This window comes from Aethina tumida, chromosome 1, assembly GCF_024364675.1.
Source record: "Aethina tumida isolate Nest 87 chromosome 1, icAetTumi1.1, whole genome shotgun sequence".
NCBI lineage: Eukaryota > Metazoa > Arthropoda > Insecta > Coleoptera > Nitidulidae > Aethina > Aethina tumida.
In genome coordinates this window covers 42,127,408-42,142,677 of record NC_065435.1, presented here as the reverse complement: position 1 = coordinate 42,142,677, position 15,270 = coordinate 42,127,408, and the positions used below count along the sequence as shown (strand labels likewise).

At 29.9% G+C, this 15,270-nt stretch overlaps 4 protein-coding genes and 1 long non-coding RNA gene across 8 annotated transcripts; 2 read left to right on the top strand and 3 right to left on the bottom strand.

Moving 5' to 3' along the window:
* The first annotated feature begins 5 nt into the window (after positions 1-5).
* Positions 6-1,228, top strand: LOC109594339 (tRNA selenocysteine 1-associated protein 1). The gene is made up of 4 exons (XM_020009552.2): positions 6-164; positions 220-574; positions 630-998; positions 1,052-1,228. Exons 1-4 carry the CDS (start codon positions 126-128, stop codon positions 1,174-1,176), a joined length of 888 nt encoding a protein of 295 aa, XP_019865111.1. The 5' UTR covers positions 6-125; the 3' UTR covers positions 1,177-1,228.
* Positions 1,229-1,292: 64 nt separating this feature from the next.
* LOC109594340 (transcription factor TFIIIB component B'' homolog) lies at positions 1,293-3,505 on the bottom strand. 4 transcript variants are annotated; one of them, XM_020009553.2, is made up of 6 exons: positions 3,367-3,505; positions 3,125-3,312; positions 2,873-2,948; positions 2,637-2,821; positions 2,319-2,512; positions 1,293-2,246 (listed from the first exon to the last, which is right to left on the bottom strand). In XM_020009553.2, the coding sequence occupies exons 1-6, from the start codon at positions 3,377-3,379 to the stop codon at positions 1,493-1,495; spliced, it is 1,410 nt and encodes a 469-aa protein (XP_019865112.1). In that variant the 5' UTR covers positions 3,380-3,505; the 3' UTR covers positions 1,293-1,492. The 4 variants fall into 4 exon arrangements, with proteins under 4 accessions (XP_019865112.1, XP_019865114.1, XP_049822500.1 ...); XM_020009555.2 differs by having other exon boundaries at positions 2,873-2,932; XM_049966543.1 differs by having other exon boundaries at positions 2,873-2,939; positions 3,126-3,312.
* Positions 3,506-3,721: 216 nt separating this feature from the next.
* On the bottom strand, positions 3,722-6,694 carry LOC109594341 (transcription factor TFIIIB component B'' homolog). The gene is made up of 4 exons (XM_020009556.2): positions 5,982-6,694; positions 5,724-5,926; positions 4,977-5,218; positions 3,722-4,882 (listed from the first exon to the last, which is right to left on the bottom strand). Exons 1-4 carry the CDS (start codon positions 6,574-6,576, stop codon positions 4,078-4,080), a joined length of 1,845 nt encoding a protein of 614 aa, XP_019865115.2. The 5' UTR covers positions 6,577-6,694; the 3' UTR covers positions 3,722-4,077.
* Positions 6,651-7,157, top strand: LOC126265378 (uncharacterized). Its single transcript, XR_007547876.1, has 2 exons — positions 6,651-6,725; positions 6,900-7,157. It is a non-coding gene; the product is annotated as an uncharacterized LOC126265378 (long non-coding RNA).
* A 1,238-nt stretch (positions 7,158-8,395) lies between these two features.
* Positions 8,396-13,532, bottom strand: LOC109594349 (ubiquinone biosynthesis O-methyltransferase, mitochondrial). Its single transcript, XM_020009565.2, has 5 exons — positions 13,434-13,532; positions 13,244-13,311; positions 9,198-9,470; positions 8,677-9,087; positions 8,396-8,620 (listed from the first exon to the last, which is right to left on the bottom strand). Exons 2-5 carry the CDS (start codon positions 13,248-13,250, stop codon positions 8,502-8,504), a joined length of 810 nt encoding a protein of 269 aa, XP_019865124.1. The 5' UTR covers positions 13,251-13,311; positions 13,434-13,532; the 3' UTR covers positions 8,396-8,501.
* Between the last annotated feature and the right edge of the window lie 1,738 nt (positions 13,533-15,270).

Here is a 15,270-nt window from a genome sequence, read left to right as displayed (position 1 = left end):
GGTGACACTGCTTGTCAGTGAATAAAAACAAGCTTAACCTAACAAGCGGAGCATTTTAAACCTCGTCTTAGCGATATTGTTTACGTATTATAGCAAAGTGTATTTTTGTTTCAAAATTTGCAAACATGTCAAACATGGTACATTGTCAATTATGGATGGGCAGTGTAAGAATTTATTTAGGGTTTTAACAAACTGACATTATATACTCTTTATTTTCAGCTGGAGCCCTACATGACGGAGACATTTATAATAACCGCCTTCCGTAAAATGGGTGAAAATCCTCTAAATGTGAAAGTTATGCGGAATAAATTTACAGGCGAACCTGCTGGTTATTGTTTTGTACATTTTGCAACTGATGAAGAAGCACTAGATGCTATGCACAAATTAAATTCAAAGCCAATTCCTGGAACATCACCAATAGTCAGATTTAGATTAAACAATGCAAGCAACACTGGTAGATCTCTTTTGGATAGGGAATTCTCAGTGTGGGTAGGTGATCTAAGCCCAGATGTAGATGATTACAACTTGTACAGAGTATTTTCTTCAAAATACAACACTATTAAAACAGCTAAAGGTACTCAATTTTTTTCTTCATTATTTATGAAAATCTATAACATTTAAATTTTTAGTAATACTGGACAACAGTGGGTACAGCAAAGGTTACGGTTTTGTAAGGTTTGGTAGTGAAGATGAAATGAAAGATAGTTTAACAAATATGAATGGTTACATAGGCTTAGGGTCAAAGGCACTGAAAATTTGCAATGCAGTACCTAAACCAAAAGGTGCCACAACTACAGGGACTACATCGAGTACCACATCAACAGTTACAAATTCCTCAGCAGACTACAGTCAGTATTATGACCCTACCACATATTGGCAGAATTATGCCTCCTGGCAAACTGCTGGTTATTATGATCAAACAAGTGAAACACAGTCAACAGAAAGTTATATGGTAGCAGCAGCAGAACTCAAAAAAGATGATGACTTGGAATTAATAGGTATATTATTATTGTCAAATTTTAATTTGATGATTAATATTTTTCATTTTCAGATCATTCAATACCAATTGATATTGACAAAATTAACAGAGAGAAAATTGACCAAGATTGCAATTTATGGGATGCTATTGAAAGTTCTAAATGGTTTCCATATGAAGCCCAAGAGGCCTTATGTTAAGTTTATTGTTTAGTATGTACATTAAAGTGATGTATATTTATCAAATCACAAATTGCAGTGTTTACTTTTTTTGATCTCCCTTAAAACAGAAAATATTGTATGTATGTAAAAATTCATTAAATAGAAACTATAAATTTTTATTATTATATTATCAATTACAATTTTACAAATTTAAGTTGCAAAATAGTCATAGAATATGTAATTTTGTATTCAACTACAATTAAATAAACTTATTATACATAAATAAGTTAAACTATAAAATAAATATATCTTAGAGTATAAATTAAGTTTTCAGTCTTAAATGGAAGTTAATTTATTACAAATCCTCATCACTAAGGATTGAAAAAATATTCAAAGATCTCTTTCTAGTAGGTTTAGCAGAGACATTAGGAGCAGGTATTTTTTTCTGTTGCTTATTAGCATTCACAAGCATTTCCTTCTCTTCCTCTATTTTTCTTCTTTCAATAAATTTAATCCTTTTTTGCTCTTTTCTCTCTTCTCTAAACTTTCTCGCGTCTTCCTTAAAGCTCGCCAATAATTCAGACTCTATTATTTCTCTTTCAGCTTCCCACTTCAATTCATGATATTCACAAGAAGGAGGTTCTGATAATGCCTTGTCTATTAACTTAGGGTTTGCTTTTTCTTCCCTCTTAAATTTTAATTTAATTTGTTTACGAGTTCTATTTGGAAACAAATCACACATAAGAGAGAAATCAGTTCCAACTAGACTCAGCGCCCTGTAAAATCTCAATATTTCGTCTTTTGTCCAAGATTTACTTCGATTGGTTTTTAACTTGGATCTGCATTCTGCATCAGAAGCGTCGTCACCGTTAATGACGGCAGATTTCTGTATATCTTCGCGGGCTTTTTTTATTTGTTTATTCTCGATCATCAAACTTGCCTCATCTAGGATAATTTCACCATCAGGTCCCACCTTTACTTGTGGTGCAGGCATGTCATTTTCTTCATCACTCTTATTAGCATAGACATTAGTATCTTGTTCTTCTGCATTTATAATTTTATCTTCAGGTTTGACGATAGTCTCCACTCTTCTCTTCCTGTGACCATTCCTAAAAATCACAATTGTTATTTTAACCACTATAGATTCAATGAGTTTAAATATAATAAAATTGTGGACTTACTTTGGGGGGTTAGTTTTTGGGTTGTAATATATGTAATCACCCATGGTCAGTTTATTAACTCTTCCATCGAGACACTTTGTTTTGAAACATGTGGAATAATCAGCCGTTTTACTTGCTGACATATTACCATTCTGCAATGACGTAGATATGGGAAATGTAGCCGTTTCCTTAGCATTCTTATCCTTTGAACAAACCTATAGGATGCAAACATTTAATACAGTTCTTTCAATTTGTCACAATATATCAACTATAAGAATATTATGATGAAATTCAGTATGAACAAGTGTTTCTGTATTGACATATTAAATAAATACTTACTCCATTGTAGAACTTATTACTTTCATTTTCAACTTTATTAAAATTAATTTTGGTAGCATTTCTTTGGTTTAACTTAGGTTGAGGTTTAATTCTAGGTCTATTACTATTAATTTTATTGGAATCTGGTGAAAGTGTATGTATTATATTGTCAGATGTATTAGTGTTGCAAACTATTGGTAGTTTACCTAAAATCAACTTATGTATAATTAAGTTTTGATACATAATAAATATTTTACCATTAAAATCAAATTCTTTACTAATCATGCCAGGAGTATCCTGAGATTCCTTGGTGAAACCTAAGGTTGATTTATCCTGAATAACATTTTTATCATTTTTGTATGTTTTATTTATATGTATTTGAAAAATTGAGTTACCATTCTCATTTACATGTTTAATTTCAGGATTTGGAATTTTTGACTTGATTTGATATCAAGTTCTTCATTCACCTCAATTTTGTCAGAAATATTTATACTTATTTCTTTACTTACTATATATTCCGGTGTCATCTCAGATGGAAGAATTACTTCTTTTTTTGCAACATTTTGTGAGGAAATGTTATCCATAATATTTAACTTATATCTATTTGGTTCATCTAGACTGCCTTTAGAATTTGTTGTATAGGGTTTTGTTCGCTGACAAATATTGGGGTTATCTTTACTGCGTAATCTGGCCGACACTAAAAAATTTTGATTAATTACGTTCTTAGTAGTATTGTTCTTAAATGTAATACTTTTAATACACATCAACCGACAACCACTTGATTCTACGCATCGCTGTGGTCATAGAATTCTTATAAGGAACCAAGAATGTTTTGATAAACACATGTCAAACGATGATAAACTTTCTCATATTCACAATCTTCATGTGATATAGGCAGCAACACGCAGTCGCACCATTTGATATTAGCCAACCTTAGGCAACACAGATTACGCGTTACTTAATGCTTGAGGCCAGTATGGTAATGGTATTACACGTGTAAGTAATCAAATATATAAGCCACATTCCTGAAGAGAAAGTTATTTATAACAGCGGCTGCTGTTCTTAACTAGAAACTGAACGTAAAAGTTTTTCATTAAACACAAACATAAAATAGAAAATTTTATTTATAGTAAAATTTTAAATAGAATATAGGTAAAAATTTAAAATAACATTAGTTATGTACATCATATATTATATAATTTCAACATTATATTTACAGTATAAATTAATTGTATATTAAAATGATAAAATTGATACACTATTTCTTAACTATATAAATTAAATGTAGAATTCATATAAAAAGTTTTGTTTTTAAGTATGTTTCAGACTCTAAAATTGATACATTATCTCAACCATACAAATGATATAGTTCATGTAACAGTTTTGGTTTTTAATTGTGCCTTAAGACTCTTATTGATAAAATTAATAAATTACTTCAGAACTATGCAAATGAATGTCGAGTTCACGTAAGAGTTTTGGTTTTAAAATCTGCTTCAGACTCTGATTCTAAGCTTGATTCATCTGCATCACTGTTAATGTGCTGAATATCAGACGATTTCCACCTCTTAGATCTAGAGGCGGGTTTATCATCTTGACTTTTTTGAGTATTTTCATCTGAATTAAACTCTCCATTTGCTGTCTTCAATCTTTTCACTGGAGGGCTCAGAATTGACGATTTTCTTGTTGCTTTACTCTTCTCCTTCCTTGCTTTAATTTCTTCTTCTTTACTGATTTCCATCAATTCTTTTTCTTCCCTGTCAACTTCCCACTTCAGTTCTTCATATTCAAAGGTGCAAGGATTCATAAGAGCCTTATCAATAAGGTTCTTGTTAACCTTCTCCTCTTTTTTGAATTTAAGTTTTAACTCCCTACGATTTCTTTTAGGGAAAAGATCGCACATCAAAGTAAAATCTGTGCCAATTATATTGAGAGCTTTGTAGAATCTCAATGTTTCTGATGGTGTCCAATCTTTAGACCTCTTGGCTCTTTTATAAATGCCATAACCAGTGTCAAAAGTATCCCCATCAATAACTTTTGATTTTTCTATTTCTTCGCGACCTTTTTTTGTTTGTTTGTTCTCAACCACCAGACTTTTTTCATCCAAGATAATTTCTCCATCAGGACCCACTTTTAGTTGCGGCACAGGCATTTCATTTTCTTCGTCGCTTTTGTTAACTGAAGGATCATCAATGTCTTCTTCTTTACTAGGATCATCTTCCAGTTCATCCTCTATTATTGTGTCATCATCCTTTTTCTTAGATTCATTCCTGAAAAGATACGTATATATTAATTTATTGTTCATTATGAAGTGTGTTAATTTATATTTCTAGTTCTAGCATGACAAAAATGTAAAATAATTACTTCATGGGATTAGTTGTTGGATTATAGAAAATAAGGTCAATCATTGTCAATTTCTGTCTGTCAGGCATCTTGCCATAATATTTCATGTTAAATTGTCTGCGTGCTTCAGCTAATTTACGAGAGTGCACTTTCTTCTTGCACTTTTCTCTTATGACAGTGTTGAATTCTCGGGCATTCCTCTGTGGCGACATGCACTCGGAAATTGATGACGCCTCTCCAGCAATCGAAGCGGTAGAACACACCTATAATAAAATAAAACGGATTTTTAAGGAAGTTTTCAAATATTTTATGGAAAAGGTATTATAATTTATTTAGCAATGTGTGACATTTGCTTCAAGGTGAACTAAAAGGTATGTTAATTTATTGAAATTTACAATGAACACATTCCAACCACCAGATTACTTGTGCATTTTATGGTCCCATGAGTTCATTACTTTGCAAATGGTCATTAAGCAAAATTAATGGTGTAAAAATTATAAAATTTAATTACACACTTGGTAACTAAAGTTCATTGCTTTTTAATAAATTTATGACTTGATTGCAGATACCATTGTAAAAATAGAAATAACCAATAATAAGATAAAAGAAATAACTGCTGATCTCTGCAAATAAATGTGCAATCTACGTCAAATAACATGAACAAACAATTAAACGGAAAAAATAAATTATAAATAGTTCACATTTATATTGAATAATTACGTAACCGATTTTTTAGCAATTTTTAGTAATTGCAATGAGGAAACTTACTGAATCATTTCGGATTCTACTGTACTGTCTTCTAGTCTCATCTTCTGATTCACTAGCACTGAAACTAGTTTTTCTCTGATGTAATCTAGGTATAGGTTTTATCCGCGATCTGTTAATTTTGCTAGGACTTGATGGTGGTGGAGGATATTCCATATCCAATTTTTGTACACAATGTATACTTGGTGGTGGTTTAATGGGTCTATCTGAAATATAAATTAAATATATATTATACAATAAATTGAATATTAAATATCTTACCAATGGGTGTGACTTCACAATTAGTTGTTTGACCAACAAAACATGTCTCCTTACAAATAATCTCCTGTGTATCAAAGACATGAGGTTTTTGGGGTGATGGTGATCTAATTTCCACAACTGCAGGTTTGATCATATGATCATTCAGTATAACGATTTTTTCTGCAGATATTTTACTAACTTCAGGTACATGATTGTTGTTCTCATTTATCACCTTCTCTTTAGATTTTCTATTTATAACATTTACTGTGGGTTTAATAAATTTTCGCCTTAAAACAGCTGGATCTTGTTTTACTGGGGCAGTTTCTGGTTGTGAGATCAATGGTAAATTATTTGTTAATGTTTCATTTTGCGAAACATTCGTATTTAATGTTACAGAAATATCAGTATTGTCTGGAGGATCAGATTTCGCACAACTTGGGACAGGTTCATCATTATATTTATTAGCATCTGGAGAAGTCACATTACCTGACTGTTTCGCACAATCTAAATCGGTTTTCGTGGTATCATCACTCACGTTATTCGTATCGGTCACAACAGATTTTTTTCGCTGAGGAATGTTCGCTATTCCTTTAATACGGATTCGTCTTGATGCCATAGTGATAGGAAACAAAAATTACAATCTTCTCGAAGCTCATTCAGTCATTACACGATCGCGACTTTAAATCATCATATGTCCATATGGGAGATATAAAAACATACACGTTTATGCTATGGAAAAAGCACATGGCTATAAGAAAGTTAAAGGTTTGTTATTTTTTGGCACTACTCCAATCACTGGAAGTGGGGGCATCCGTAACACGCAACCGCACAAATGCCCGTGGCTAAACTCACGAAGCAAGTTCAACATTGAGAGTGGTTTTGCGCCTTATCTTTTAAATCGAATTGTTGCGTAACTCGCATTAATTTAGAAATTTTCAGATCTGTCAGCATGACATGGAGCTAAGGAACAGAATAATAAAAAAAATGATCGCCATTCCCACCAAATTTGTTTCATCGAACAAATCGCCTTAATAACATTTTGCTTGAAAACCACTGTTCATTTTGTCTCGTTGTAGGTAATATTTATTATTAGTTAATTTAATATTAATTAATATTTATATATATATATTTATTGTACTTATTTATATTTATTATAAAATTAATTTTAATTAATATCAAATAAATATGGTGCGATGCGCGCGCAAACTGGTAATATAAGTCTTGTAAAAATTTATTTAAAAAATCGATTAAGTTAAAACTGTGAGTATATAAACCCACAAATACTGATAGCGAAAAAGGTAGTAACAATGGTTTGCCTTTAATTGTTTTCACAAAAACTGTAATAATAGGCAACCACGATTACGAAGGAAGGACAAATTTAAGGCAGCACACTGATCCAAATCGTACACGCCTACCGGCTTACTTCAAACAGAGATAACAATATTAAATATCTCGAACATAACCAGAAATATACAGCCTGGCTCATGTAAAACCTATAGCGAGGCATTACAGGCTGGAATTGGATTTTTTGACGAAAAATTCAAAAAGCATAGCAAAAACCTGCAACTACTTAAGTGAAGGTGAAATTAATTTTTTTTCAAATGGGAATGGGGATTAAAATGAAATGAATTATCTATATATTACTGCTTATTTTTTGAAAATCGTCAAGTAAATGTTTATATTCATTCTGGAAGACGGTGTTACTTCGTGATATGCGTTAAATATTCCTGTAGACCTTTGAATGTGTCAGATGGAGACTTTTTAAACTTTTTTACAAATACTTACAAACAAACAATCTAAAAGACTCGGTCTGTTGACGTGTTCATTGTATGCGTGGTCGTTTCCTACTTTCGCAGCTGCCTCGTCGTAGATCCTTGGATTATGATCAGCCCAGTAATGACAATTGTAGCGATTCATTAAACCATTCAGGAAGAAAATACACTCGTCCGGAAAACAAACAAATTATCAATAAAAAATTTGCACTATATAACTATTTGCGCAATATTACGCTCTTGAAGTCTGGTCATAACTCAGTTTTCGTATTTCGTTTTCGTAGAAAGCATCAGAGACTAGCCTTGTAAAGCATTTTTTCAAACAACTTCTCTAGTCCCTAATTATAACTTATTATTCTTGTACAAATTTGTAACCACATTTTTAGAAACTTCAGTTTAGAAGTATATCATATTACGTTAGTAAACAATCCAAGATAATGTGAACAATCTGAAATTTGAATTAAAATACGTACTAATAAATATTTTTTTTAAATTGCAACAATAGTCACGCTACGAGTAAATGCATGTAAATTATCGCTATTTAAAACATTGATTAAATCAAAATCCTTCAATCAATCATTTTAAACTATTTTCATTAGTAAATATAAATATAAAAATACTATTTCTATTGTCATTTTTATAAAATGTTTAAATTAACAACAATACTTTAGAATTTTTTTATTAATATTAATAAATGTGGATTAACAATTTTTAACAACATTTAAATATTAAAGCACTATTCTAGTCAAATTTTATAATACAACAATATTCAGCACGTATATTTTATAGCATGCAAACTATAATTTATCGAAGTGTCCGTACTCCAACTCCAGGTATTAGTAAAGACATTGTAACACATCCCATGTATTAAACTCGTTTTGCATTTTCCTTAAAACACAAAAAAATTTTAAAATAATTTATTTCATAAACATCCAATTACTTACTATCTTCTAGCAACCTCTGCAGTTTGTGGGGTTCTATGAATTTGTTGAACTCATGAGTTCCTTCTGGAAGAAGTTTAAACACTTTTTCTGCTAAAAACACACCCGTAAAATTCGCCAAAGCAGTTTTGCTTATGGTTGTAATAAAGATCGAACCTTTCGGTTTTAAACAATCTAAACAAGCATTTAAAAATTCATCCTTGTTAGTAACGTGCTCTATTATTTCAGATGCCACAACAGCATCATATTTGTCACCGTTCTCTTTTACGTGTTCTTCTATAGAGCTGGCTACGTAATCTATATCCAACAATTGTTGTTTAGCGTGGAGCTTAGCTTGATCTATAATCGAAGGATTGGCATCCAAACCTGTAACTTTACAGCCCAGTCTCGCCAAAGGTTCGGAAAGAATTCCACCTGATATAAACGAAACGTTTATATAAATTTAAAAAAAAACACTAAATAAACAAGTAGATAGCATAGCCAAACATACCTAAGATAGAAAATAAAGAATGAAACATTCTCACCTCCACAACCAACATCGAGAACATTTATTCCGAGCAGGGGTAATGGATTTTTGTTCTGTTCAGGCTCCAGAGCTCCCGAATTAATCAAACCTTCTCGAATAAATGGTACTCGCAGTTTATTCATGGAGTGCAACGGCTTCATCGGTCCATATTTGTCCCACCAATGTTCGACGAACTTTGAAAATTGTTGGATTTCTGTTGCATCTACTGTCGTTGAAGAATATCTGGTAAACGTTTTAGGGAGAGTACAAAGGACCGTTTTTGGCAGGTTTCCTGAAATGAAAATGTTGCTCATAATTAAACATTTAATGGACAACATCTCCCAGGATTAGGTAAACTATGTTAAGTACACCCGTGTGCAAAATAAATTTTTAGATGTCCTTCAAGTACTTAATGTCCTTGACCCCAAAGTATCAGCCAAGGTCAGAGTTGATTGTGATAAACATGTGAAGTGTGTATCATAATAGAAGATATGAAGATGTTATAGGGATTTACAAGGATTATGATAAAGTAATGATAATTTAATTCCGGATAGATTACACATAATTCATACAATATGTCAAGTGGGTATTATAGGCGTATCTGCATAATATTAAATTAAAATCCCGGGAGTATAGTACTCATCTATTTATTTATCTTTTGCCACAGCAGACTGATAGTAAATCTCTTGATACTTTTATCCCGAATTATGTGTTGTAACCTGAGGATATCTATGAGAATCATGTTATTTAAATAATATAATCAATAGCACAGGATGAACTAGTGTATTTTTGTTTTTATTAATTACTTATTTTTTACTACATCATAATCTACTTTATACATTCCTCAAAGATTCAATTAATTCCAATAATTCATAATTGATTGGTAATTGATTTTTTTGTTTAAATTAAGATGATTGACATCATCAGGGAATAATTTAATTTGACTTCTTCACTTTTTTATTGTATTTTAAATATACGGACAATCAAACAAATAATTTGATTTAAATTATACTGTTTCATGTTTCAAGTACGATGGTCATCTATTTTGATTAATAGATAAGTTAATTTAAATTCTTCACTTTTTTATCGTACACGGACAATCAAACAAATAATTTGATTTAAATAATATTGTTTTGTGGTTGAAGTACGATGGTCATCCATTTTGATTAATAGATAAGTTATTATTTTCGTGGTATTGATCAGATTTAATTGCAAGTTAAATTCTTGTTTATGTTTCAATTGGTTTAAGTTATCTCGGTAAGGTTTACACTTAAAAGCTGTTGTTTTTCAGCTGCCTTCTTGATCTATCACAATAAATTGAAATATTATAATTGTAAAATATTGTTGGTCTTTAATATCTCTATGTTTATACATAAAGGTATTCTATATTATAAAGATAATCCGTATATTCATGTGATTTACACTAACCGTTCAAAGTCTATAATCTCAAGTTTTTAAAAAGATAAACGTCAAACAAAAATTTATTTTTTAAATTCTGCTCATTAGTAAGTGGTGGGAGATATATAAATATTACAAACACAATACATTATAGAGAGTATAAAAAGTGAACAATATGACAAGTTATGTTTATATCTTTCTTATATCAATTGGTATGTTTCGACTAAAAATATTCTAGTAAGTTTTGTTGACCTATTATTTACAGCGTTTTTCGCAAAATCTTCAATAAGCAATGACTGCCTTCCCCGAGATTATGGTTACAATGGAACAGTTTGTGTGTGTTCTTTAAATTCGTGTGATACATTACCACATCTAGAGATACCAAAATCAGGAGAATATGTGGTATATACAACAAATAAGGAAGGAAAGAGATTCGATAAAAACAATGGACGAATAAAAAATGTATTCAGTGAGGAAACAAACACGCTTAAAATTGAAGAAGAAGTCACGTTGCAAGAAATCCTTGGGTTTGGGGGTGCTTTCACTGATGCCGCAGGAATTAATATAAATTCGCTAACTGATGATCTGCAAGAACAACTCATGAAGTAAGTACATAATTTTCGATAGACTGTAAAATGTAAATGTCGTTTCGGTTCAGTTTGTTTTGAAATTTTTGTATGTTTCTAAAACTAGCAATAGAATCGTAATATTTTTCTATAATTCATAAAGATGTTTAATTTAATTTAATATTAACTTTCTTATGGATTAAAACTTAATAAGAATTTGAATTGTCTAGATAATCTCACATTACAAGGTTCAGTTATCAATTAGTACAATTCTATTGTAAAATACTACAATACTACAAACTAGACTAAAATAGAAAAATAAAATAATATTATCTTTAGCTCATATTTCTCGAAAGATGGATTAGAATACAGTTTATGTAGAGTACCAATTGGAGGTACTGATTTTTCAACGCATGGATATTCATATTGCGACACAACAGATCCAGACATTGAACTAAAAAATTTTGCACTCCAATTAGAAGACTATAAATACAAGGTAATTTAATAACTAACTTGTAATTATGCATTATCATAATTACTGAGTTTTTAGATTCCATATATTTTGTGGGCAAAAAATATAACCGAAGGTAACTTGAAATTGATTGCCTCGGCGTGGTCAGCTCCGAAATGGATGAAATTAAATGGTTCCTACAATGGTACATTTGGATTTTTGAAACAGGCTATGTATCAGTCTTGGGCAAATTATCATTTAAAATTTTTGGAGCATTATCAAAATCAAGGAATTCGATTCTGGGGAATAACGACCGGAAATGAACCAATTCAAGGATTCTTTACCCTGATAAATTCGGTCGCCTGGTTTCCCTGGGATATGGTAAGTTAATTAAATATAAAAATATACTTTTGATGACGGTGTTAATTTTCCAGTCTAGATATATAAGGGAAAATTTTGGCCCAACTCTCAGAAATTCCAACTTTTCGGATATAAACATTATGATGCTGGACGATCAGAGATTTTTCCTCCCTTGGTATCCAGAATGGGTATGTTAACAAAGAAGTGCAGTCAAATAAATATACCAAAAATCCTTTTATTTTCTGATAGGTCCTCGATAATGAAGAAACAGCGAATTACATTGATGGAATTGCTGTTCATTGGTATTTTGACGATAAGTTTACACCAGAATTGAACAACGTGATGCATGAATCTCACCCTGAAAAGTTTATGTTAATGACAGAAGCTTGCAATGGTAATTGAACTTGTTAAATATGTATAATGTACTAATGTTATTTCTCTACCAAGGTGATCATATTGGTGAAGAACATGTAATGCTAGGTAACTGGGAAAGAGGAGAGAAATACGCTTCAAGTATCATTGAGGTGTTATAGATGTTCAATATCTAAAATTTTATCTAACAATAAGAAATAATATGATTTCCAGCATTTAAATACGTGGTCAACTGGATGGATTGATTGGAACATCGCATTGAATACCGAAGGAGGACCCACATATGTAAATAATAACGTAGATTCCCCGATTATAGTAAATACCACGTCAAACGAATTTTATAAACAACCCATGTATTATGTGATGGGACACTTTTCGAAATTTATACCAAGGGGATCTTATAAAATAAATTCTACCCAAGTAGATAAAGATGTACCAGTATCCGCATTTAAAAGACCTGACGGAGGAATCGTAGTCGTGGCATTAAACAAGTATATGATTTTTGTAAGTTGTAAAACTATCATTTCTTATTTCTTTTTTTCAGGAAAGAGACAGAAGTTCCTGTGAGTATTTCTACAGCAAGACAAGGAATAATTGAATTAGTACTATCAGCAAAATCTGTATCAACTGTTGTTTATTATAATTAATATTATCAGTATAAAGATAAATAGTGAATGATCTGTATTAAATAGTAGCACTAAAAAAAAATTAATAAATCTTTTAGGAGATTTTTGATCTATGCATAGCCTTTAAATTATTTTTATTATTATAGTAAATATTTATAAAATTGTAAAGAAAACATATAGAGTTATTAACCTTCTTAAAATCACAATTACTACAAATATAATTACATATTTAAAATACCAATAGTTTAATAAGAGCGGTTTTTGATTAGATTGTGGAAATTAATATACATACCAATCATAGTGAGAAACTGCAGAACACATTAATTAAATGGAAAACTGTTTACTTCGTCTTGATGGTATCTAAAAAAACATATATCAGTATAAATTTTGTAATAGGTCACAAATTTTATAATTATTTTTTTTAATTTATACCTTTACGTCGTTTAAAATAGTTTTGCATATGATTGAAGAATTTGACATACCTTTATTTCGAAGTAATAAACAATTGTTTTTGATTTATTTAAAAAAATATCAATAATTATAACCTTACTTTTTGTTAACAAAAAATTAAGGTTATATTGCCATATATGATATGAACTAAAGTTAGTAGTTCTATATAACATATAATAAAAAATTATTCAAAAGTATTAATATTTAATTATAAATCATAATTTAAGAATTTATGATACGACAAAACAGAACAGAACTTTGTCTGTTAACTTGAAATATTATTTAGCATATCATGTAAACAATGTAATCAATGGAAACAATAAATACCGGGGAAACATTTTTAATGTTTAAATAAATAAATAATAGATCAGAACACAGAATTTAATAAGTTTGCGGTCAATCTTTGCTGTTAATTTGAATGTTCTTTTGATTTCTAATTAATTAATTAAGCAACTAAAGAGTTTGTTCGAGTTTACACAAACTTTTAATTTAAAGAGATATGATGTCGAAATTTAGTAATAAAATTACTATACTTGAGAATTCGTAACTTTTTTTCAGAATAAAGACAAAAATCCGGTAAATACCAAAATTATTAGTAATAAATGCAAAATTGACACTAATTTATGTTTACAAGTAAAATTCATAATGCACATAGTTCATTTTGCTTGAATAGTCATAAAACTAACAGACGCGCTGAATTTAACGCACATTAGTCAACTAATCATATCAATACAAAAACTAAAACAAGAGTTTTTTATTTACTTACCTACTCATTTATTAAGTTTTAATTCGGTAAAATCACACACACTTTATACACTCAATAGGTTTCATAACATCCTTTACGCTAAATAAACCAATTTCAGAACGTTCCAGGTCAGCGGATGAATCAGAACAATTTTATGTGGTTCGATTTTCTTGTTATTAGGGTCTCTCTCGTTTCGTTTAATTGGTGTAGTGTTTAGTGATCTTTTGGAAAGTAGTAATATATTATTAGATTTGATATTAGTAATATAAATATTGTGGCAGAACTTGGGCATGTTGTTTCTCTTTGTTTTTTATTAATATTTTACAGAAGATAATACTTTATTTCAATTTAATTATTGATTTTTTACATACTTTTATTGTTTTGTTTTTTGTTTACGTAATTGTTTTATGAATCTATAATTTGTTTGTTTGATACATTATATAATATTTTTTCTTTTGTTCTAAATGAAAAAATATAATGACAATAAGTAATATCAATATTACTTCAAAATATTGTATAATACAAAATTTTTTAGGATTTCCTTTTTTATTGTACACAGTCAAACGATTTATAATCAGTTATGTAGTCAAATTAAATAATTATTTTTTTTCTTTTAAAATCAATTATTTGATTTGATTTCTTAAGTATTTTATTTAAACAAGTAGTATAAATATTTTATAAATAATATTCTTTCTCATATTTAATTTTCCATAATCAGGACAGACTATCGTAGATAGAGATTTTTAATTAATTTCTTATTAATTTTTTAATTTAACATTAATGAATAAATGAAGCTTTTCCTGAAATCCTTGCAGACCTTGCAGACAATAGGGAGAGAGCATTAAGATAATAAATATTTTTTCTATATAATATCACGTTTAATTGAGTGTTTTATGAATTATTTTAGGTAGGTTCTGAATGAGCCAAGTTAACCAGGCAGCTGGGAACGCAATGTAAGTTTTTTAACAAATTAATTTAGGTTTTATAGACGAAAAAAGCAACATTTTGTAATATAAATTATCACAAGTATTTGCGTATATAGAAACACTTCATAGGTTCAAAAAAGTGTAATAGATATGCATTTTACACTTAAGAGTTCCATTATTATTGACTTTACGACAGTA

Bases quoted from the DNA above. Each gene is read 5' to 3' on its own strand.
- LOC109594339 (XM_020009552.2), top strand. From the start codon at position 126: ATGTCAAACATGGTACATTGTCAATTATGGATGGGCAGT. The intron at 165-219 runs GTAAGAATTTAT...CTTTATTTTCAG, and splicing joins GTCAATTATGGATGGGCAGT to CTGGAGCCCTACATGACGGA. The intron at 999-1,051 runs GTATATTATTAT...TTTCATTTTCAG, and splicing joins TGATGACTTGGAATTAATAG to ATCATTCAATACCAATTGAT.
- LOC109594340 (XM_020009553.2), bottom strand. The intron at 2,949-3,124 runs GTAAGTAAAGAA...AATGTTATTCAG, and splicing joins AGATGACACCGGAATATATA to GATAAATCAACCTTAGGTTT. The intron at 2,247-2,318 runs GTAAGTCCACAA...TGTGATTTTTAG, and splicing joins CCAAAAACTAACCCCCCAAA to GAATGGTCACAGGAAGAGAA.
- LOC109594341 (XM_020009556.2), bottom strand. From the start codon at position 6,576: ATGGCATCAAGACGAATCCGTATTAAAGGAATAGCGAACATTCCTCAG. The intron at 5,927-5,981 runs GTAAGATATTTA...TTTATATTTCAG, and splicing joins TTGTGAAGTCACACCCATTG to ATAGACCCATTAAACCACCA. The intron at 4,883-4,976 runs GTAATTATTTTA...GTATCTTTTCAG, and splicing joins CCAACAACTAATCCCATGAA to GAATGAATCTAAGAAAAAGG.
- LOC109594349 (XM_020009565.2), bottom strand. The intron at 9,088-9,197 runs GTGAGAATGTTT...CGTTTATATCAG, and splicing joins TCTCGATGTTGGTTGTGGAG to GTGGAATTCTTTCCGAACCT. The intron at 8,621-8,676 runs GTAAGTAATTGG...TTGTGTTTTAAG, and splicing joins GCAGAGGTTGCTAGAAGATA to GAAAATGCAAAACGAGTTTA.